This window comes from Columba livia, chromosome 1 (genome assembly GCF_036013475.1).
Source record: "Columba livia isolate bColLiv1 breed racing homer chromosome 1, bColLiv1.pat.W.v2, whole genome shotgun sequence".
Taxonomy (NCBI): Eukaryota; Metazoa; Chordata; class Aves; order Columbiformes; family Columbidae; genus Columba; species Columba livia.
This window is the reverse complement of record NC_088602.1, coordinates 2,428,139-2,451,383: the sequence shown is the minus strand read 5'-3', so window position 1 is coordinate 2,451,383 and position 23,245 is coordinate 2,428,139. Positions and strand designations below refer to the sequence as shown.

Sequence of the window (23,245 nt, the reverse complement as noted above, 5' to 3'; positions counted from 1 at the left end):
GACCTGGGGAGGCCAAACCACCAATCCTGGGGACAGTTTTGGGCCCCTCACACCAAGAAAGGCCTTGAGGTGCTGGAGCGAGTTGAGAGAAGGGAACGGAGCTGGTGAGGGGCTGGAGCACAAGTGTGATGGAGCGGCTGAGGGACCTGGGGGTTCAGCTGGAGAACAGGAGCTGAGGGGAGACCTTCTGATCTCTGAACTGCCTGAAAGGAGCTTGGAGCCAGGGGGGTCGGGCTCTGCTCCCCAGGAACAAGCGCCAGGAGCAGAGGAAACGGCCTCAAGTTGCGCCAGGGGAGGTTGAGGTTGGATGTGGGAACAATTTCTTCCCCAAAGGGCTGTGGGGCATTGGAACAGGCTGCCCAGGGCAGTGCTGGAGTCACCATCCCTGGAGGGCTGGACAGACGGACAGGAGGTTCTCAGGACATGGGGCAGGGACAGGGGTGGGTTATGGATGGCCTCGATGATCCTGAGGGTCTTTTCCAACTAAAATGACTCTGTGATTCTATGAAAAGCTCCTTTTCCCCAGCTCAGAGCCCCACACTCCCCCTCCCTGCGGTACCTGCACATCCCAGGGCTGATCCCGCTCCTCTCCTGTCACCAGGGCTGTGACCCAGGACACCGAGTGATCCAGGTAAGGCCATCGAGCAGGGCAGCGATTCCCGGGGTCTCCACGCTGTCGGTGTGAGCAGCTGACGGCAGCCAGACCCTTCGCTAGGAAGCTGAACAAAGGAGCAATTAAATAAGTTAGAAATAAATCTGGAAGGACAGACAGACATTCGGGCTGACCCCCTCCGTTCAAACAGACCAGCACAACCCCTCTCTCAGCCCCAAACATCAGCCCAAGCCCAGAACAACTCAAAAACCCTCCACAATGAGGATGAACGCAGTGGGATCTGCACTAAGGACCAGGCACAGGCGTGGACACAAGAAACAGCCTCAGAGCATTAACACCCGAATGTGACAGCGAAGAAACAGGCTGGAGGCCGCTTGATCCTCGCTGCAATCAAAAACCCTTTATTTGGAAATAAAACAGCATCGTGGGCTGCTGCACCCGCACAAATGTCAGGATCAAACCTCCAATTCCCACCCGGCTGGGGTAAATGTGGGAAAGGTCAGTGCCAGCAGCCATAAACACCATTTTCTCCCTTAAACTCCTCGTATCTGACACGCGGCTCCGCGCGTGGACCGACGGGCGCAACGGGGTGGGATAGAGAGTGATTCCAGCGCTTTCATCAGCGGTGATTTTAACGAAGCCTCGAACACAACCCTCGTTCCAGACGCGCTCCCCGGGTGGCTTTAATTTCTATCCGAAAACCTCGTGGCCAGGCTGCAAGAATCGACTCGGGAAAAGCGTTTGTGGAAAAGCTGCCTCCAGGCCTTCAGCCCTGCCCTCCTCCTCCTCCTCCTCCTCCTCCTCGCCCTCCGGGGACCCGCGGAGCTGCCGCTGTCATTGCGGTTCAGCCGGCGTTTCGCTCCCCACGCGCTTATAGCACCGGTTACATTCGGCCACTGTAAGACCTCCAGTATCTTATTAAAAAGACTTAAGACTCTGGTGAGTGCTCAGGCTGGGAAATGTGGTTATTGGGGGAGAAAACCAACAAAACAACAGGTCTTTTTGCAAACTGAGGGAAAAACAAGCCTGAAAACTCAGGTGATGAGGAGGCAGCGCAGACGGTACTTGCAGCCGCTCTGCGGCGCAAATAGCAGCTTGCCCGCCCCTCATTTATCTTCTTTTCGGGGCTGGTACATGCCCAGCATGGAAAAAGGTGTTTCTGCATCAGGTAAGAGCTCTCTCACGGTTTAATTTGCTGAGGATTTGGGCGCTGGAGGCAAAAAGCCGCCGCTGCGCAGGGAGGGGACGGCGGTGGCTGCTGCTGCAGCTCTGCAGATGCTGCCGGGAGGACGTTGCGGATTCTCCGGCCTGGAAAAATCAGGGTAGACAAAGAAACCATCCAGAGCCAGATGCTCCCTGCATGACTTTACAGTTTTATATAGAAAATATATAGCTTATATATTAAAAAAAGGAGCAGAGAGCGATGCAGCTGTGAGCGGGCGGCAAGGACCGGTGTCCCCAAAAGAGCATCTCCAGCCTGTGCCTTGCCCAGTGTCTCTCCAGTTTAATCCAGCTCCTTGTTATAGGCGAGAAACTGGGATACTGGTACTAGAGGCGTGAGCCCCAAGGCTACGCACAACGGCAGCGTTAAGGCGATTAATGGCAATGGGGAGGAATACGGAGGAATTAAGACCGAGGGGCATCAGCGCTACACCTGTTCACGTTCCTTCCGACAAATTAAGGCTAAACCCAGTTTTAAGGGGACCGTTCCGCAAAGCAGCTCTCTGGGTCTGCTTTCATTTTGGTTGGAAAAGATGTTTATGATCGAGTCCAATCATAACCCACCCCTGGCACTGCCCCGTGTCCCTGAGAACCTCATCTATGTGTATTTTCAACCCCTCCAGGGATGGCGACTCCAGCACTGCCCTGGGCAGCCTGTTCCAATGCCCCACAGCCCTTTGGGGAAGAAATTGTTCCCACATCCAACCTCAACCTCCCCTGGCGCAACTTGAGGCCGTTCCCAAGGCAGAGAAGCTCCCCTGGTGCCAAACACCTTCTCCAGTGACCCCAACTCCCGCACGTCTCTACAGGTACAAACCTACACTGGCGTTTCTTCCCTGTCAAATTGAACAACTGATTTATCGATTAGCCTTTTAATATAGAAAAAGCAACGGGGATAACTCAAAGAGCATCCCTGTTGTTGGTACTCACCAGGGAGCGGAGGGAACGTCGGGACGTCGAGAGAAAGGAGCGGAAAGAGGCGGCGGGAGCAGGGACGGGATGCGCTCTCGGGCTCGGTGTCGCTCGCCGGAACAGTCGCAGAGACACCGTGTAGAACCGGAGGGACAAGAAGCACACAGCTCCACCATCTTTCCTCTAACAAAACCAACCCCAAACAACTTACTTTTGCCCCTTTTTGCCCCCACGAACCTGCGGTCTGGACGTACTTAGAGAAGAGAGCCAGAGCTTTCCAATGAGACAGGTATTTATTTAGTTCAAGCGCTACGGATTTCCGCCGTTGCCGTCGTCGGGTCGTGTTATCAAACAGAGCTGAGGTACCAGTGACAATCCAACACAAAGGAACCTTTTTCCCCCCCCTTATACAATTTCTTCTACTACTCGGATCAAGACAAAACGTGAGTAATGGAACAGCTGCGCCATGGGCTGTACAACCATCAAGGAAGAGCGGGGAGGAGACAAGAAACGGAGCAGAAACCTTCACTGTTTACCAAAAAATCAGCTTTAAAATGCTTGTTCCTGCCGTTCTACCGGCCAAGGTGATGGAGCAAAAGAGAATGAACAAGTAAAAACGCGCTAAGACGCGTGGAGCGAGGAGTTACGGTGCAAATACAACTCAAGGCCGCGTTGCTCGCTGTGGAAGTGGCTTTTCTCCGGCAAAGCGGGTTTAGGACAGGATCAAGTCCTGTAGTCACGTTAAGCACGGACTAATCAGCAAGGACATATGTTAAATTAATTAAAACCATACCTGCAGCCCTCAGGGGATAAAAGGGAAATGAGTGACGCCTGGTCCTTGCGGAACCTTTTATATCTGAGGGCAATTTGTACCTTGGCCATGGAACAAACCCGCGGCCGCACGGGCTAAGCTGCTCCTTGCAAATCCGGCGCTTAAAGCTTAAAATGATGGGAAACACACGGGTTTGGTTACATCAGGAGTGAAAAAAGGGGCTTGTGGAAAAGAGCCAAGCGGTGACAACGTGAGAAACAAAGAAAACGAAGCAAAAAAAGCAGCGAGATGAACCGTTTTTGCGCAGTTAAGAACAGGACGATAGAGGGAAAGCAGGCGGGTTTCCTTCCCCCCGCCCCGAGAATTGCTTTTAAATAAAGAATGATCCTTTGTCACATATCATTGGATGTTTATTTCAAGACATGCCACGTCAAAAAAAAACTCGCCTTTTAATATTGCGTTAGAAAAGCACTTTACATCTCGTTCTGCCTTTAAGTTACCGTCGTGCAGAGTCGCTAAAAACCCCAGGGCAGGGCACGGGTCTAATATTCATTTCATTAAGTAAGAATTCCGCATCTTTGATGCCCATTTCCCCGGTCAAAGTGGTGGTGAGGACAATTCCCTTTCTCTTCCCCGCTCGGTTATTTTAAGGGGCGGAAGGGAATAAAGGAGGAGCCTGAAGATTGAAACTTTGCGATTGTTCCTTGGAGTCACAATCGCAACGCAGACTCGCGAATTCCTTCCTGCACTGTCAACTCCATCTTCGCCCAGCAAACAAGGTATTTACAATGGTGGTTTTATTAACTTACACAGCAACTTCACAATGACTAGTAAAGATTAAAAGGGTGCACTTCTAGTGTGTTCCATTCCGTGGTTCTCGGGTAGCTACATCGCGCAACATCAGCAAAGCTCTACACAGATTCCTCAGCGAAATGACCGGAAAGAGGGAAAAATAATTAAGCGGAGAAATAAATATCAAAGAGGAAAAAAATAAGAAGGTTAATTGTAAGCCTAGTTAAATAGAAAACTAAATTACTCGTCGTTTAACCAAACTAGACAGCTCTAGCGAACCGAACTAAAGCAACTCGGAAGACCGAACGTAAAAAAGGCTAAAAAATAAAGGCATCAATCTGCATAATCGGAAGGTGGTTTCCATCCTATTTCACTCCCTTTCCGGCTATGAGTTCTCGACTAGATTTGGGTCGGATCAAAGCAAACAGCCCTTCCCCAGCCCACCTACGACCAACGCTATGGAAAACGGGTGCGATCCCCGATTCCGTCTCCACTGGCTCCATCCAGCTGTTCTTATTTCTGCCAGATGTCAATGCTTCAATGCGCTCCTCAATGCCGCTTATAGCGCCACTCCTGACTTCACTTAAGATTTCCCCCTAAAAGAAATTTAACACAAAATATATAAGAAGCAAAACGCTTTCTCCTCCAAAGAGCTGAAACGTTACGTTCCCGTCTCTCGGGCACTAATAATTCACTGGTGGTTTAGATTAAAAAAACCTGCTCTTCAAACTCATCTCGCACTCCAAAGGGATTTCCCTGTTTCCTGCAAGTGTTTTTGCTAATGCACATCCACCCTTTCCTCGCCCCCGAATCCTCCAGAAGCCGCTCGTCCCGTTCAGAAAGACACTTGGAGTTTCTCAATATCCTTTCCTGGAAATGTGTTCACGTTGCCTCTGCAAGAACTACAAAATCCAGCAGCTTTTGGTGGTGGCAAAACCCCCGTCTTTATTACTTCTTGTTTTAAAACCATTTGGGGGTTTGAAAACCAATCAAGACTATCTCTGCTCAAAAGATTAAGAGCTTGGGTTTAATTTTATTGGTAAGGTAAGGATAGGCGTTTAACCCTGGGTACACACCACCTAAGTCGCTCCCGGTTTGTCAGCGAAACCAAACGGGTGAGATTCGCCACCGTTCTGCACGTACATCTCGTCTAAGTCCAATTCCAAACTTACTCGGTCGCCATCATTTCAAAGTGCAACATCATAACATATTAAAAAAAGGAACGAATATTAAGAAATTGTACCTATTTTTTTTTTTCTTTTCCTTTTTTAAAGTCATAACTAGAATACGCTGGAATATTTTGGCTTTTTTTTTTTTCTTTTCTTATAAATAATGAAGACACTGACATTTTGTGTGTGTGTGTGTGTGTGCTTGTGAAGCTAATAGATCATCTCCACGAGACAGCCAGCGATGATGAACTGCGATACGTTATTACTGAAAGGGGAAGGTTCAAGCCAATATTCACACTGCAGTCAATGAAGAATCAAGGGAGGGAAAGCAGTGATGTTCTGGAGAAAATGGAGAAGCCACGCGGTATTAGCAGGAACAGCCTCCTTCACTGACAGGCTGCTCTTGAGGCTTTTCCAGTTTTATGTCAATCACTGGAAGAAAAAACAATGAGTTAAGGCAAATAGATTTCCAATGTCTGTCTCTAAGCAGGGTCTGCTCTTCCCCTCCTTGTCCCAAACCCACCGCTGCAGTAATTACAGATCTACACGCTGAAGGGTCTAATCACCATTTCTAGAGTCACAGGATCCCAGAATGTCAGGGGTTGAAGGGCCCTGGAAAGCTCATGCAGCGCAATCCCCCCATGGAGCAGGAACACCCAGATGAGGTTACACAGGAAGGTGTCCAGGTGGGTTGGAATGTCTGCACAGAAGGAGACTCCACAACCTCCCTGGGCAGCCTGGGCCAGGCTCTGCCACCCTCACCAGGAACAAGTTGCTTCTCATACTTAAGTGGAACCTCCTGTGTTCCAGTTTGAACCCATTGCCCCTTGTCCTACCATTGGTTGTCACCAAGAAGAGCCTGGCTCCATCCTCCCTTTAGATACCTGTAAACATGAATGAGTCCCCCCTCAGTGTCCTCTTGTCCAGCTCCAGAGCCCCAGCTCCCTCAGCCTTTCCTCACACGGGAGATGCTCCACTCCCTTCAGCATCTTGGTGGCTGCGCTGGACTCTCTCCAGCAGTTCCCTGTCCTGCTGGAACTGAGGGGCCACAACTGGACACAATATTCCAGGTGTGGTCTCCCCAGGGCAGAGCAGAGGGGCAGGAGAACCTCTCTGACCTACTGACCACCCCCTTCTAACCCACCCCAGGTACCATTGGCTTCCTGGCCACAAGGGCCCAGTGCTGGCTCATGGTCACCCTGCTGTCCCCAGGACCCCCAGGTCCCTTTCCCCTACACTGCTCTCCAACAGCTCATTCCCCAACTTACACTGGAACCTGGGGTTGTTCTGCCCAGATTCAAGACTCTACACTTGCCCTTGTTCTAGTTCATTACATTTCTCCCCGCCCAACTCTCCAGCCTGTCCAGGTCTCTGATGGCAGCACAGCCTCTGGCGTGTCAGCCACTCCTCCCAGCTTGGTGTCACCAGCAAACTTGCTGACAGTCACTCTATTCCCTCATCCAAGTCATTGATGAATATATTGAATAATAAAGGCCCCAGTACTAAATAGGAGCTTGGAAACCTCCAAGCTGCAAATCGGTGCAAGATTCAGTTTTCCAGCATCAAGAGCTGGTGGGAATGCAGGAGGGGATGGACTCACTGGCTCTAAGAACAAAGAGCTGCAGACAGCAGAGACCTGGAGGAATCACCTCAAATCAATCACTTCAGTACTTCCTGCACCAGGTGCCTAAGTACGAAATGCTGTTTGGTGTGAACAGAATCACAGAATCATTTTGGTTGGAAAAGCCCCTCAAGATCACTGATTCCAACAGTTAATCCACCCCTGTCCCTGCCCCATGTCCTGAGAACCTCATGTCCGTCTGTCCAGCCCTCCAGGGATGGTGACTCCAGCACTGCCCTGGGCAGCCTGTTCCAATGCCCCACAGCCCTTTGGGCAAGAAATTGTTCCCACATCCAACCTCAACCTCCCCTGGCACAACCTGAGGCCGTTTCCTCTGCTCCTGGCGCTTGTTCCTGGGGAGCAGAGCCCGACCCCCCCTGGCTCCAAGCTCCTTTCAGGCAGTTCAGAGATCAGAAGGTCTCCCCTCAGCTCCTGTTCTCCAGCTGAACCCCCCAGGTCCCTCAGCCGCTCCATCACACTTGTGCTCCAGCCCCTCACCAGCTCCGTTCCCTTCTCTCAACTCGCTCCAGCACCTCAAGGCCTTTCTTGTGAGGTGATCCCGCCAGCCCTCTGGCCGCCATTTTGAGCCCTGAGGTGATCTTGGTGTCCCTGGGGCTGCCATTTTGTATTCTGAGGCGACTCTGGTGCCCCTCTGGCCGCCATTTTGCACCCTGAGGTGATTCTGGTGCCGCCATTTTGAGCCCTGAGATGAGGGACCCAAAACCGTCCCCAGGATTCAAGGTTTGGCCTCTGCAGTGCCCAGCACAGGGGGACAACCCCAATACAACCGGCAGCATGTGCTCTGCCAAGATAATCCGTGGCAGAATAATCCTTCTCACGCTGTGCCCTCAATTACCTTCCACCACCCCCAGCTCGCAGGTACGTGCCGCCCTGAACTCTCCCAATCTTTCCTCTTGTTAAATCGCTTCGCTCACCCCCCCACCAACCAAACCCCCCTGCCACCTTCCCGAACTCGCCCCTCGCAATCCTTCTGGTAGGGAAAGACACTTATGTCGCCTTTCACAGGAGGAGCTTTGAGCACTAATCCTCAAACCCAACTCGCTCAGCACAAGTCTCAAGCGTTTCTCTTATCGGTGAACACAGAGGTCACAGAGCTGGTGCTTCCAACTTAGCTCTTCAGGGGCTCGAAGCTGCTTTTTACAGAGGTGAGGGGATATCAACATAAAAAAGGGAAAAGACCAATAATTCACCTCAAATACTTGGTCCATTTGTTCGGCCGATCTAAACCTCAATGAACACTGAAGAGCTACAGACGCTTGAAATGAGCGCCCAGAGTTCTGTCACTGAGCACGAGCAGTTTGAGATCCTTGAGCCCTCCATGTCCTGCAAAAAGAAATAACCCTATGGAAAATCCCCCCGTTAATCCTAGCGCAGCTGTCTGAAAGACAATCGTATGCCATTTCTGCTATCTGCAGGCTGCAGAAAGACGAATTCAAAGTGCCCTTGTTGCGCTCCCGGTTAGAGACCGCGATCAAACGCCCCGACGGAGAAACCATGAGCCAGCGCCTGGGCATTCTACCACCGCCCTCATTAATAAAGATTGCTGCTCGTTAACCTTTTGCTGACCTGCATTACAAAATGTTCTTGATCGTTCTAGCCCATATCGCGCTAAGCTTGTGCCTTTGCAGTTGCAACCCGCAGCTTTACAAAACCTCCTTTCCCTTATGCAGGAAATGGAGTTTCAGCACCAAACTTGTCCCTGTCCCACAGTTCTGCCCCATCTTTCCTCCAAAGCACCGTTTCTCCTCCATTTACCTGCTGGAGAGGGGCCAGAGGAGCCACAGAGGCTGGAACAGCTCTGCTGGGAGGACAGGCTGAGAGAGTTGGGGTCACCTTATTTTGGGGTCACCTTATTGTGACCTTTCTGTACTTAAGAGGGGCTGAGAAGATGGGGACAGACTTTTGAGCAGGGCCTTTTGCCACAGGACAAGGGGTGATGGTTTGAAACTAAAGGAGGGAGATTCAGGTTGGACACGAGGAAGAAATTGTTGTCCCTGAGGGTGATGAGACCCTGTCCCAGGTTGGCCAGAGAGGTGGTGGATGAACCATCCCTGGAGACATCCCAGGCCAGGCTGGACGGGGCTCTGAGCAACCTGAGCTGGTGAAGATGTCCCTGCTCATGGCAGGGGGGGCACTGGGGGAGCTCTGGATGTCCCTTCAACCCAAACGTTCAGCTGAGTCTTCTCCCTCACATCACACACACTGGCCCAGAGCTGGCTGGGGTCGAGCCGGGCTGCCCTGGAGGGTTACAGGATCGCCATCCCTCAAGTTTCCTTGAACATGACCCGGAGAAACTGGCCTGATTTCAGATTTCGGAGTGTTGGAGAATGAACGTACAGAAGCCCTTTCCAACCTACCTCCTTCTAGGGTTCTGCAAGTTGAGATTTGCAAGAGCCACAGTTCTTTTTCAGGCCTCTTTGCAACTGTTTTCCCCCACTCCACAGTGTTCCTTCCTTTCTCACATCCGACCTGCTCTAACATCAACCAAAGAATCGTTCTGGACCCCTTTACACCTTCTTCTTGTCTTCCCTTCAGTTTTCATACGCTCAACCTCACTTTTTTTGTACTACCTCACAGCCCTAACATCACATCCCTACTTAGAATCATAGAATCACTTTGACTGGAGGCCCTTAAAATTCAGTCTAAATGGAACGTAAACCTGGCACTAACCCATGTCCCTAAGAGCCTCATTTATACAACTGTCCAGCCCTCCAGGGATGGTGACTCCAGCACTGCCCTGGGCAGCCTGTTCCAATGCCCCACAGCCCTTTGGAGAAGAAATTGTTCCCACATCCAACCTCAACCTCCCCTGGCGCAACTTGAGGCCGTTTCCTCTGCTCCTGGCGCTTGTTCCTGGGGAGCAGAGCCCGACCCCCCTGGCTCCAAGCTCCTTTCAGGCAGTTCAGAGATCAGAAGGTCTCCCCTCAGCTCCTGTTCTCCAGCTGAACCCCCAGGTCCCTCAGCCGCTCCATCACACTTGTGCTCCAGCCCCTCACCAGCTCCGTTCCCTTCTCTCCACTCGCTCCAGCACCTCAAGGTTTCTTGGCGTGAGGGGCCAAAAACTGCCCCCTCTCATCCTGTTGCTTGTTCTTTGGGAGAAGAGCCCAACACCCTCAACCCCCCTAGTCCCTTCTATCTAGCCAAACCTTCTTTCTCATTATTTCAAAGGTTACTTGTCCCCACTCCCCCTCTCTCAAGCCTCTTTTTGGGGTGTCCATGAGCCGAGCGAGGGTTGCAGGAGAGATATCGCTCCCTCCTTCTTCATCTTTGTTATTCAGAGCCCGCGCTCTCCTCGTCCGCGGTGACGCCTGGCAGCGCTTTGCCACCGCTCGGAGGCATAAAGGATACTGTCTTCTCTACTTTTGTCTTGTGTGCTTTCCATTCCAGGCAAGGCAGCTGCCACGCGTCGGAAAAGCTGCGAAAAGACAAGAAAAACACCACACAGGGAACAGATCAAAACAATTGTACTTTAAGGAGTGCGCAATCCGGTTGATACAGTTCAAACAATGATTCAATACAGCCCTCAGTACTATTTACGCTGCTGCCACCAAAAAGCCTGACACCAAATATAACCTTTATTCTCAGGAAAACTGCTTTTATGTTGTTGTTGGAGATCAAATGTTAACGGCTACAAGCCGCAGACCTTCCAGCACCTTCTGTGCAAAGACGCTGTGTTTGGAATGCAGCATTTCCACCTTGGACCTGTCACAGAGCCCAACAACGTCCCTGCGGCCGAGGGAACTCGACCTTCACACCTCCACGGATTATTAGTTACACAGGACACAGCAATAACACCAAACGCAACACCCGTTGTCACCAATTTGGAGCATCTTCTTCCAGGCTCCACGTACCTGTGGTTCAGGTTCTCCATGAACTAGGATCTTTCAGGAATTTGCCCAATGCTTTTCTGAGCGCTTTCAAATTTTGGTACCCAAATCCATTGCTATCCCCCGTCCAGCTCGCACTCGGGGTACAAAACACAGAACACGAACACCGAGCGCATTTGCGATCCTAAATCCCTTGTTCTACCTCTTGCTTAGATACTGTCCCCAATTTCCCAGCAAGATATTCCCTTCGCGATGAAGGAGGCTGAGAAATAAGCTTGAACGGGATCGATTCCTTCTCATGCATTTCTACCTTTGTCCCTGAAGCTCAGATTTGGGGTTCCCGCCACGTGGCTCTTCCCCAACCCCCAGGTGAGGAGCCTCCACATTCACCCACTATTAAATCATGAAAATTCACTTGAACATCCCGAGTCCCCAAAATTAGAGATTGTTCTTCAGCCAAGCCTGATTTCTCCATGAAGTTGCTGTGTTCGCTTGGTAGGAAAACAGAGGTTTCAACAAGAACATTCTCTTTCTCGTGTCTCGGCGAGTGCGTGCGCAAGAGGACAAATCTGATGGATGAACAACCTTTGTCTTCATCATGGATGGATGGATGGATGATGGCAGAGCGGTGGATGTGGTCTACCTTGACTTCAGTAAAGCCTTTGACACAGTCTCCCACAGCATCCTCACAGCTAAGTTGAGGAAGTGTGGTCTGGACAATAGAGTAGAGAGGTGGGTTGCGAACTGGCTTAAGGAGAGAAGCCAGAGAGTGGTAGTCAATGGTGCGGAGTCTAGTTGGAGGCCAGTATCTAGTGCAGTGCCTCAGGGGGCAGTGCTGGGGCCAATATTATTCAATATATTCATTAACGATTTAGACGAGGGAATAGAGTGACTGTCAGCAAGTTTGCTGGTGACACCAAGCTGGGAGGAGTGGCTGACACTGGAAGCTGTGCTGCCATCAGAGACCTGGACAGGCTGGAGAGTTGGGCGGAGAATAACCTGATGAAATTTAACAAGGGAAGTGTAGAGTCCTGCATCTGGGCAGGAACAACCCCAGGTTCCAGTATAGGTTGGGAAATTACATATTAGAGAGCAGTGTAGGGGAAAGGGACCTGGGGGTCCTGGGGACAGCAGGGTGACCATGAGCCAGCACTGGGCCCTTGTGGCCAGGAAGCCAATGGTACCTGGGGTGGGTTAGAAGGGGGTGGTCAGTAGGTCAGAGAGGTTCTCCTTCCCCTCTACTCCGCCTTGGTGAGACCCCAGCTGGAATATTGTGTCCAGTTCTGGGCCCCTCAGTTCCAGCAGGACAGGGAACTGCTGGAGAGGGTCCAGCGTAGGGCAACCAAGATGATTAAGGGAGTGGAGCATCTCCCTTATGAAGAAAGGCTGAGGGAGCTGGGGCTCTTTAGTTTGGAGAAGAGGAGACTAAGGGGGGACCTCATTAATGTTTATAAATATATAAAGGGTGAGTGCCATGAGGATGGAGCCAGGCTCTTCTCGGGGGCAAACAATGATAGGACAAGAGGTAATGGGATCAAGCTGTAACACAAGAGGTTCCACTTAAATTTGAGAAGAAACTTCTTCTCAGTGAGGGTGGCAGAGCCTGGCCCAGGCTGCCCAGGGGGGTTGTGGAGTCTCCTTCTGTGCAGACATTCCAACCCGCCTGGACATGTTCCTGTGCAACCTCACCTGGGCGTTCCTGCTCCAGCAGGGGGATTGGACTAGATGATCTTTTGAGGTCCCTTCCAATCCCAAACATACTGTGATACTGTGATACTGTGATCATGGTTATCAAATAATCACCTAATTGTTTCTTACCTTGGGAGAACAGCCCCAGCAGAGTTTGGTCCCATGCTGATGTGCTCAGCACACACCCAGATACTAAAGCACCTGATATATATTGAATTAAGCTTTTTACACCATTAAAGACATTCTTACTATTATGTATTTCTTCCCTGTTCATATCAAGCATCCAGGACATGAGATGAGCGCATTAACATCACCCCACGGCAGCTTGGGAGCCCCAAAATGCTCGGTGTGAGTCTGACATCAGCCTTAATGAATTAAATTAACATTATTGCACATTATCTCAGTCCTCCAATGACACGAAGCCGAGCCACTTACTCCCAGTGACCCAATTGCCACCAAAAACGGAGCCAAGAGCTGTTGCTCTGGTTATATTACAAACGTAGGTACCTGAACCGCTTTGCACATCAGCGCCCAAGCGCTTCTGTGAAACATTCGGCCCCAGGTGTTGAAATGATGCCGGGAAAACATCAAGCTAACAAAGTTGGCTTAATAACTTCTCCTTAATTGATTCTCTGGCATCTTCACCCTTTTCTAACTGACAGCAACACCACTGAAATCTGGACCGAGACGAGGAAAAGGGTCCGAGAAGCCGGTTCTTGACGTATCTCACTGTTTTTAGACAACGATTTTGAAGCAAAAAAGCTTAATATCCCCCTCTAAGTTTCTATTAACCTCCGGCATTTCCCACTCTCACTGAGAAGTTCAGGCAAATCCTCATATACCAAACGGAGATCAATTCAAAATTATGGGTGCTAAGGTACAGACAGCAGGAACGCGCGACCACCCGAAAATATAAAAGAGAGACTTCTGGTCAGAATTAAGATCATTTTGACACAGGGAGAAGCGAAACGTTGATCTAATTGTAACCCTTGGCCAAAAAACACCCTAGAAAACTCAAGTTCGCCACTTGGTACTCGATCCGCCCGCCTCTTCTCATCCCCGCTCCCCAGCTCTGTGCAAAACGCAACGCGATGATCGTTTTGCAAGCGTTTTAAACCGGACAGACAGGAGCATCTGGGGTTCTAAGAATGAAATGGGGGAGAAGAAGAAGCCGCAGAGTTTCCGAGCGATGTCCCGTTATTTTTGTTTGCTGTTCCAATGAGATAAGGGGACAGCACTGCCAACCTTTTGAGCTGTATCACTTCTCCAAGGGCTTCTCATTCGCTCACTGGAGCACTGGACTATTCATTACAAGGTTTTTTCGCATCTTTGAGATGACCAAGTATTTGCGATTCAATCTCATCTTCCTTTGGGAGCCTTAGAAGATTCAGTGTTATATTAGAACCTGCAAGCAATGTTTTATTTGCCTTTAAATGCACAATAAACTCAATCACATTTGGGTACAGAAAGTCCTGTCTTTCCTTCTTTTAATGGGCTTTGTCCCTCAATTTCCTTCTACTGTCAAAATGTTCAATATTCAGGGAGATTTCATGGGTTGATCAATGGATCTGAACTTCAGTTTTATGAAGGGAAAACCACTTTGTGACTTTTGGGGGCAAAAAAAGAAATAAAAGGATTAGGGAAGGTCATCAGGCTGCATCGCAAAATATTCAACTATCAGCTACAGTTTCAGAAGGGGAGAAAAAAGAAAATCCCTGCCATCAGTTTTAGGGATGGATACACAACAGAGTGTGGAAAAACCCTACCAGGTTGTACCTAAATGAGGCTGCTCGCTTGACATCTTTGCTCTGTCAGAAAGAAGGAAACGCAGCATTTCACGCAGCTCTTTGCAAATCCGGGTAGAAGAAGAATTTAAAACAAATCATTTTCACAGAATCCCAGAATGTGAGGGGTTGAAGGGCCCTGGAAAGCTCATCCAGCGCAATCCCCCCATGGAGCAGGAACACCCAGATGAGGTTACACAGGAAGGTGTCCAGGCGGGTTGGAATGTCTGCACAGAAGGAGACTCCACAACCCCCTGGGCAGCCTGGGCCAGGCTCTGCCACCCTCACCAGGAACAAGTTGCTTCTCATACTTAAGTGGAACCTTTTGTGTTCCAGTTTGAACCCATTGCCCCTTGTCCTATCATTGGTTGTCACCGAGAAGAGCCTGGCTCCATCCTCCTGACACTCTCCCTTTCCATATTGATCCCCATGAACGAGTCCCCCCTCAGTCTCCTCTTGTCCAGCTCCAGAGCCCCAGCTCCCTCAGCCTTTCCTCACACGGGAGATGCTCCACTCCCTTCAGCATCTTGGTGGCTGCGCTGGACTCTCTCCAGCAGTTCCCTGTCCTGCTGGAACTGAGGGGCCACAACTGGACACAATATTCCAGGTGTGGTCTCCCCAGGGCAGAGCAGAGGGGCAGGAGAACCTCTCTGACCTACTGACCACCCCCTTCTAACCCACCCCAGGTACCATTGGCTTCCTGGCCACAAGGGCCCAGTGCTGGCTCATGGTCACCCTGCTGTCCCCAGGACCCCCAGGTCCCTTTCCCCTACACTGCTCTCCAGCAGCTCCTTCCCCAGTTTATACTGTGGTACTTTAAAGCGTGGCATTGCTGTTTATTCTATTCCACCCTTGTATAATATGCAGGGATGTGTTTTATAGAGGGGAGGAGGTGGGGAGCCTTAAAAAAACCCGCTATTGATGGGAGCCGACTGGAATTTCAATTTAAATTTAAACCGAGCTGCTGACAGAAAGGCCAAGTGTTGAAAATACACTAACCCTTTCTTTACGTGAAGAGCAGGAATAGATGACGCTTTAGCGGTGTTTCGCCTCTAAATAATTTTGACTAAAAAAAAAGCATTTGGTGACTAAGGGAAAAAGAATCAACTTTCTGTCTTATTAACCTTGTGCTTATGCCCCAGCATATGGGAACAAACCCAATTAGGGAACGTTCCCGATGGTTCCAAAGGAGCTTTCGACGCAGGGACCTTCCGGCTTCACAGCGATGAAAAAAGTCATATATATATATATATAAATATATAATATCGTGTATATATACATGCACATACATGTTATCTATTTGTGCATGTCTGTTTATGAGTAAAAATCCATGTATTGGCAAGAATTCTGGACTTTAGGTGGGAAAACGGAGCTGCACAAGGTCCCTTCCAGCACTTCAACCTGCAATCTCCTAACTCTGCAAAAGAGAAGATGAAAACCCACACACAAACCCTCGTCTCCCGCCGTTAGTTTCAAGTCATTTGCCAAATTGTGCCTTTCCGACTGCTCCAGCCAATAAATCCCAAGCAGATCAGTGTCACAATGGCTGTAGACATGGAAAATAAGATGTTGTCACCGCAGTGATATGAGGGATTGTGGTCCAGGTGGAAAAGCCCGTTCCCCATTGCGAAATGTTTCCCTAATTCTCATTCTCCGAGGCGAGCGGCGCAACTCAAAGAATAATTTTCGCCCGTCAGATGGACGAAAATAAAGGAGAAAGAGCCGAGCTGGGAGATGTGAAAACGGGGTCGATGGGGGGGCCGCGCTCCCTTGGCTGCTGCCGTGAGAAAGCTCCTGTGCCAAATGGCACACTGAGCTCTTTGAGCGCGCCGGGGACGGCGGGACGGAGGGACCGCGGCTCTCCCGCCCCAGCAGGCGCTGAAATGAGCCCTGACACATTCTGGGCATGAAACAAAAAGATTTCCTGAAATGCAGACGGCCTGGATAGACACTGAAGCTCAAGGTCTTTCAAAGCTTGTTCAGGGCTGGCAAATCAAATGAATCAGACGCTAATTCTCTGCATTAAGTGAAGCGAGTTGTCTACTTCTGTCCTCAGTCTTAAGGTTCTCCTGGCAATCGGTCTCTGCTAAAACCTGTGGGATGCAAAAGCCGTTTTTCCCCCTCTATTGCATCGGTTTAACCCCAGAATAAAACTATCACCATTTTGACTCGGTAGTATCATCCACTCCTTTTTCCTTCAACGCCCCCTCCCCAAAGCCAGAAGGAACAGCGAATGCGCAGGATTTTGGTGACCTGAGACATCCCTGCCTTGGAATCACAGAGTCATTTTGGTTGGAAAAGGCCCACAAGATCATAGAGTCCAACCATAGCCCACCCCTGTCCCTGCCCCATGTCCTGAGAACCTCATGTCCGTCTGTCCAGCCCTCCAGGGATGGTGACTCCAGCACTGCCCTGGGCAGCCTGTTCCAATGCCCCACAGCCCTTTGGGGAAGAAATTGTTCCTAAATCCAACCTCAACCTCCCCTGGCGCAACTTGAGGCCGTTTCCTCTGCTCCTGGCGCTTGTTCCTGGGGAGCAGAGCCCGACCCCCCTGGCTCCAAGCTCCTTTCAGGCAGTTGACTTTAACAGATCCAAGAGCAGACAGCAGCTGTGTGTTACAATCTAGTTCGAATGTGCAACTGGAAGAGATGAGGCTTGTCCCAGCACCTCATCAGACCGGTCCTTAGGGAAAAGAAGCTCTAGAGAAGTTATAAAATGCAAGCCTGCCATGTCCAGCACCAGCCCAGGCTGCAAACCCTCTGCAGCCTCAAGTTGCGCCAGGGGAGGTTGAGGTTGGATGTGGGAACAATTTCTTCCCCAAAGGGCTGTGGGGCATTGGAACAGGCTGCCCAGGGCAGTGCTGGAGTCACCATCCCTGGAGGGCTGGACAGACGGACATGAGGTTCTCAGGACATGGGGCAGTGCTGGGGTGGGGGAACAGCTGGAATCAATGATCTTAAGAGTCTTTTCCAACCAAAAGGACTCTGTGGCTCTAGATGAAGATCCACCTCCAAGCCTCTGTGCCAAGCCCCAGGTTACTCACAGCCACCTTTAACCCCAGAACTGTGTCAGCTCAAGTGCTGTCCTGAGCCGTCCCATTTCACACCACAGGGGAATGGCAAAAAAAGCCCATCAGCAGCACGTTCTCCTCTATTTCTTTGTCGGCAGAAGATGCTGGCATTGAAATATGTGCTGTTTGAAGTCTGGGGCAACTCGCATTCTGGAGTCACACTATAAAGTCGGGCACTGTGGATTTGTAGGACAGCTGTGGAGAGCACAGAGCTGAAGACAATGCCCTTTCCTCTTATCAGACCTGCCTTCCAGCAGAAAAGGATCAAGAGGCAGCTAAAAGTAGCACACAAGGTCAAAAGTACCCTGGCTCCCCACTGTCTCAGCCATTACTATCCCCAAGCAGCACAAGAAATGAAGCTTCTTCCACACCCTTAACGGGGCAAACACCGATCCTGAAACCTCATGGGCAGCATCCCCTGGGCCAATATAAATAGAATCATAGAATTGTTTTGGTTGGAAAAGCCCCTCAAGATCATGGAGTCCAACCATAGCCAACCCCTGGCACTGCCCCATGTCCTGAGAACCTCATCTATGTGTATTTTCAACCCCTCCAGGGCTGGTGACTCCAGCACTGCCCTGGGCAGCCTGTTCCAATGCCCCACAGCCCTTTGGGGAAGAAATTGTTCCCACATCCAACCTCAACCTCCCCTGGTGCAACTTGAGGCCGTTTCATCCACCAAAGTCTCCATCAGGCCTGTGGATTCTGGGTAAACTAGAGCACGTGCGTGAGGGGCCCAAAACAGACCCCAGGATTTGAGGTTTGGCCTCCCAGTACGACACTGGAATTCACATTTCTCACCTAAAAGAGACAATGGAAAGAAAGCAAGGAAGCTTTGGTGGGCCTGACATGAGGCATTAGTGAAAAACAGAGCTGGAACTGGGAACATGAAGGTTTTTACACCCAACACTGCACAGAAAGCAAAATCTTAATGAGAAGGGGATGGAAATGCACCAACACCAATAAAGGAGGACATGGGGTTCAACTCCAAGTGCATTCACTTGAGCCATTCCCCACCTTTGACTCAGGGCTCCAGATCCAGGAGAACAGCGGGGGAATGACAGCGTTTCACCAGCTCTTCTAAACTGCTCAAGGCTGCCAAGTGAAGCACCAACAACCTGAGAAGCTTTAGGAGTGTCAGGCAAGAGTTTGGCACGGAGGAAAAACCAAGCAACCCACCTCAAACCAGTTCTTGTTCCCTAATCTCACACGCAGTATCAAAACTGCACGTGTAACTGCTGAATCTGAACCTACACACGAGCGGACTAGTGCAAGATTCACCTTTACGTTGATATTTAACATCTGGCACTAGCGTTTTCACATCAATGTGTTTCATTATGTGTAGTCAAAATACAAACGTTGTATCGGAAATAACGTGAGACCTGAATTGGAAATTCTCTATGAAAATGAACGTGGATGGTCATTGTTCTGCAGAACCAGAATTTATTACGGGTACAATTTATTAGTTACAGGAAGGTCGAATTTGCGTTCAGGGTGATTTATACAGGTTACGGGACAGGAATCCCTTCTGCACTTGTACCCAAACACTTTCCAGTTTCATTGGGGAGGAATTTATTGACAAGCCTATAAAATAAATTCCTACCTTTCAATAGAGAGCTGCATGGAAAAGAGAGAACTGGGTAACTAGTGGCATTAAAAGCCATAGAATCATAGAACAGCTTGGGTTGGAAGGACCCCCAAAGGCCATCTAGTCTTATCCTTTGAGAATTGTTTAACTGTTTATTAAACTAATAAAAAATGGGAGTTTCAAATATTCTGCAGCTTTGACGTTCCTGAAAATCCCAGGCCTGTAACACAAGGAGCAAAACGCAGAAAGAACAGAGACGTAAGAGCCCCAAGTTCTGGGGATATTACTGTTCATTGGTGCGAGTGAAGAACAAGAATTCTGTCTCTGAACGCTAAATCTTCCATTTGATACAGAGGAAAGTAGCCCCCGCGTTCCCACCGCCACTTCTTACCACCAAACCTGCTTTCTGACAGAAATAGTCTTACCTGGCAATTAAAATCAGAGGTGTAATTTGTCTAGACTTCCATTATACAACTGGGATTTTCCTCTAGGGGGGTCGAGCGACAGAAATGGCTTTATGCTCCGACAATCTCGTTACTACAATCCCTGAACGGCTTCAGCATCAAATATAAAAAGCCAAAGTGTGTTCCTTCGTAATGCATTAACTGGAGGTTCCACCCTCCATGACGAAGGCTGCGGGAGCTTTAAAAGGCACATGTTTTATTCCAAAAGGGATGACAGGAGCAGCATATGAGATTTTCCTGCTTACATCTCGAATCATCAGGGATCCAAGTGGCCCCGAAAGCCACGAGCGACTTCACAGGCTCGGACACGGATTTCTGGAGATGTATCAGCAACTCCCTCAAGGAAAGAGGGAGCACGGAGCTTCATCATCACCTTCATCATCATTCCTCTAAGCGCACATGCGCTCGCCTAAGGAAACATGAAGGATTCCAGCGCAGAATCCAAGTTGTAATTACAAAGCAGCCCCCGTGTTGTGGCAGGATAATTGGTGGGTCCTGCAAGCGACGGCTGCTCCGCTCGCCAAGGCGCCAACGGCAACGCTGAGTTAACACGTCTAATTATTCTATCAGAGACGGAATCATTTTGCTATTAATACGCAACGCCAAGGGATATTTTAATGACAGACCCTTTGTCCTGTATATGACACACAAAGTAATTTATAAACCTGTCTTAGCAAGCTTTGATAAAATTCTTCGTAGAAACTACTTGAGTAACTGTATATAAAATATACATTATGTGATTATATACATATGTGGAGACACCCAACGTCTTCACCTTGCGCTCCTGCGCCTCTTCCTACCATAAAACCAGCTGCCAAATGCTTTATCAGCCACGATTCCAGCTGAGAAATCATGAGATGGATGATAAAAATCAGCTTCCCATTATGCACCGAGTTGGTAGGGACGTACGGCTCTAATTCTGTATTCAAGATCTGCTAGTGAGCGTATTTCCTGACATAACTAATAAGCTCAAACATAATTTCTTTCCTGTACACAGCAGATCAGTTCCCCGGCGTTTCCTACTTTGACCAGTTCCCCGCTTGCCAACAGATGTGTCTTCATCAACACAAGTGTTACAGCTTTGGAATTTAAAGAGCTGTGGCTCATCTTGCAGCATAAAATCTGATGTTGCTGCAGTTGCATCAGCTCAAAGGACATTTTGCTGCTTCCAGGACTCAACAACTCATCATCTACCAGAAATAAATAGCCCAGGTTGTCCAAGAATGTTTGCTTTCCAACAGAGTGGGAACGACACCTTACACAGTCTTACTGTCCGGTGGAAGCATTTTGGGCCATCAGGCTCACAGAATCCCAGAACTGGATTGGTTGGAAGGGCCCTGGAAAGCTCATGCAGTGCAATCCCCCCATGGAGCAGGAACACCCAGATGAGGTTACACAGGAAGGTGTCCAGGCGGGTTGGAATGTCTGCACAGAAGGAGACTCCACAACCCCCCTGGGCAGCCTGGGCCAGGCTCTGCCACCCTCACCAGGAACAAGTTGCTTCTCATACTTAAGTGGAACCTCCTGTGTTCCAGTTTGCACCCATTGCCCCTTGTCCTATCATTGGTTGTCACCCAGAAGAGCCTGGCTCCATCCTCCTGACACTCACCCTTTAGATATCTGTAACCATGAATGAGTCCCCCCTCAGTGTCCTCTTGTCCAGCTCCAGAGCCCCAGCTCCCTCAGCCTTTCCTCACACGGGAGATGCTCCACTCCCTCCAGCATCTTGGTGGCTGCGCTGGACTCTCTCCAGCAGTTCCCTGTCCTGCTGGAACTGAGGGGCCACAACTGGACACAATATTCCAGGTGTGGTCTCCCCAGGGCAGAGCAGAGGGGCAGGAGAACCTCTCTGACCTACTGACCACCCCCTTCTAACCCACCCCAGGTACCATTGGCTTCCTGGCCACAAGGGCCCAGTGCTGGCTCATGGTCACCCTGCTGTCCCCAGGACCCCCAGGTCCCTTTCCCCTACACTGCTCTCCAACAGCTCATTCCCCAACTTACACTGGAACCTGGGGTTGTTCCTGCCCAGATTCAAGACTCTACACTTGCCCTTGTTCTAGTTCATTACATTTCTCCCCGCCCAGCTCTCCAGCCTGTCCAGGTCTCTGATGGCAGCACAGCCTCTGGCGTGTCACCACTCCTCCCAGCTTGGTGTCACCAGCAAACTTGCTGACAGTCACTCTATTCCCTCGTCCAAGTCACTGATGAATATATTGAATAACAGCGGCCCCAGCACTGCCCCTGAGGCACTGCACTAGATCCAGGCCTCAACTGGACTCTGCCCCATTGACCATGACTTGACACTCCTCCCTGACTGGTTTGCCCGCATTTATTCACCGAATCGATATCAGAAGAGGTCCTCAGATCGATATTTGTCCAACTTTTTGCCTCATGCCTTAATCCCTTCAACCTAAACGCCAAATCTGATTTGCAAGAATCCAGGGAGGTACAGAATCATGGAATCGCTTGGATTGGAAAATATTTTTAAGATCATTGAGTGTAATTGTTCCCACAGCCCCGGCACTGCCCCATGGCCCTGAGAACCTCATCTCTGCGTATTTTCAACCCTCCAGGGATGGTGACTCCAGCACTGCCCGGGACAGCCTGTTCCAATGCCCCACAGCCCGTTCCATGAATAAACTGTTCCTAATACAACACGACACCCATGAATCTTCTTCAAGAAGCTCCAAGTCATTTCCCGCTCAGCCAACAAGTCACCTCAGACGTTATTTGCCGCATACAGACCACAAAGGTCCCCCTGACACCCCATGTCTGGGACATCTCCAGTTCCACAAGGATGGACCAACAGAAGCCATTTCAGCCACCGCGTTCTCACCTGTTTTACGTTGTATCCCGCTTTTGCGCTAGTTTCGATGAACATTACATTCAGCTCTTTGGCTTTTCTTTCTCCTTCCTCAATGGACACTTGTCTGGAGAAGATAAGACAGAAATAATTAAAAAAAAAAACAAAATTAACACAAAAAATAGACAAACACCTTGAAAATTCAGGTTTTCATCTTCAGGTGACTGTTCAGAAAGCATTTCGTTTTTTCTTCCCCCGCACACAGGGAAAACCTGAGCACAGTTGTAGATAAATGTCACCATTTTATGGTGTCAGATGGACTTCACGGCACAAAATAGAGCTCGGGTTCCCAGCAGAACACAGAAGATTTCTCTACGTCCTGCCCAGGCCGTTGTGCTTTTCTGTCTGAACAATTAGCAACCGCTAAGATTTCAATGCCCAATAGCCATAGTGAACTTGCAGCTTACCCAACTACCTTTATAGAAGACCAAGAGCATAGGAATGCCATCAAAAAGGTTGTTCTAAATACAAAGAGACACGAGTGAAGCCGTTCTGAGGAAACAGGGATGTGGATCGAATCCAGAACACTTCCCAATTGCTTTTGGTTCTACCTTTGTGACCTCTCAGCCCTTTGTGTTCATGTCAAACCCAGCAGAGAACACCACGCAGCAAAAGCTGAAGATGCACAACTTCTAGTCGAAATATTGACGTTTGCCAACTGACAAAAACCCCCAAAGAGTTTTAAATGGGAGGATTACTTGCGCCGTTCATTTGTATCTGAGCAAATCTATCAAGCGTGAATATTTGTAATGACTTTAGCTTATTCATTTAGTGATGGAGGTTGCAGTTAACGCTCCTTTCTTGTTATCTGAACAAGTTGGTAACAGCTTCTTGAC

The 23,245-nt window shown here is 49.6% G+C and overlaps 1 protein-coding gene across 2 annotated transcripts in view; it reads right to left on the bottom strand.

The window, feature by feature from the left end:
- Positions 1–3,906: 3,906 nt before the first annotated feature.
- Positions 3,907–23,245, bottom strand: part of RAB6A (RAB6A, member RAS oncogene family) — a 65,395-nt gene continuing 46,056 nt past the window's right edge. For both annotated transcript variants that reach the window (XM_065070063.1, XM_065070003.1), the window contains exons 6-8: positions 22,383–22,476; positions 10,470–10,536; positions 3,907–5,911 (exon numbers count right to left, since the gene is read on the bottom strand). In XM_065070063.1, the coding sequence (XP_064926135.1) occupies positions 5,847–5,911; positions 10,470–10,536; positions 22,383–22,476 (226 nt within the window). In that variant the 3' untranslated portion in view covers positions 3,907–5,846. The remainder of the gene's footprint in view (positions 5,912–10,469; positions 10,537–22,382; positions 22,477–23,245) is intronic.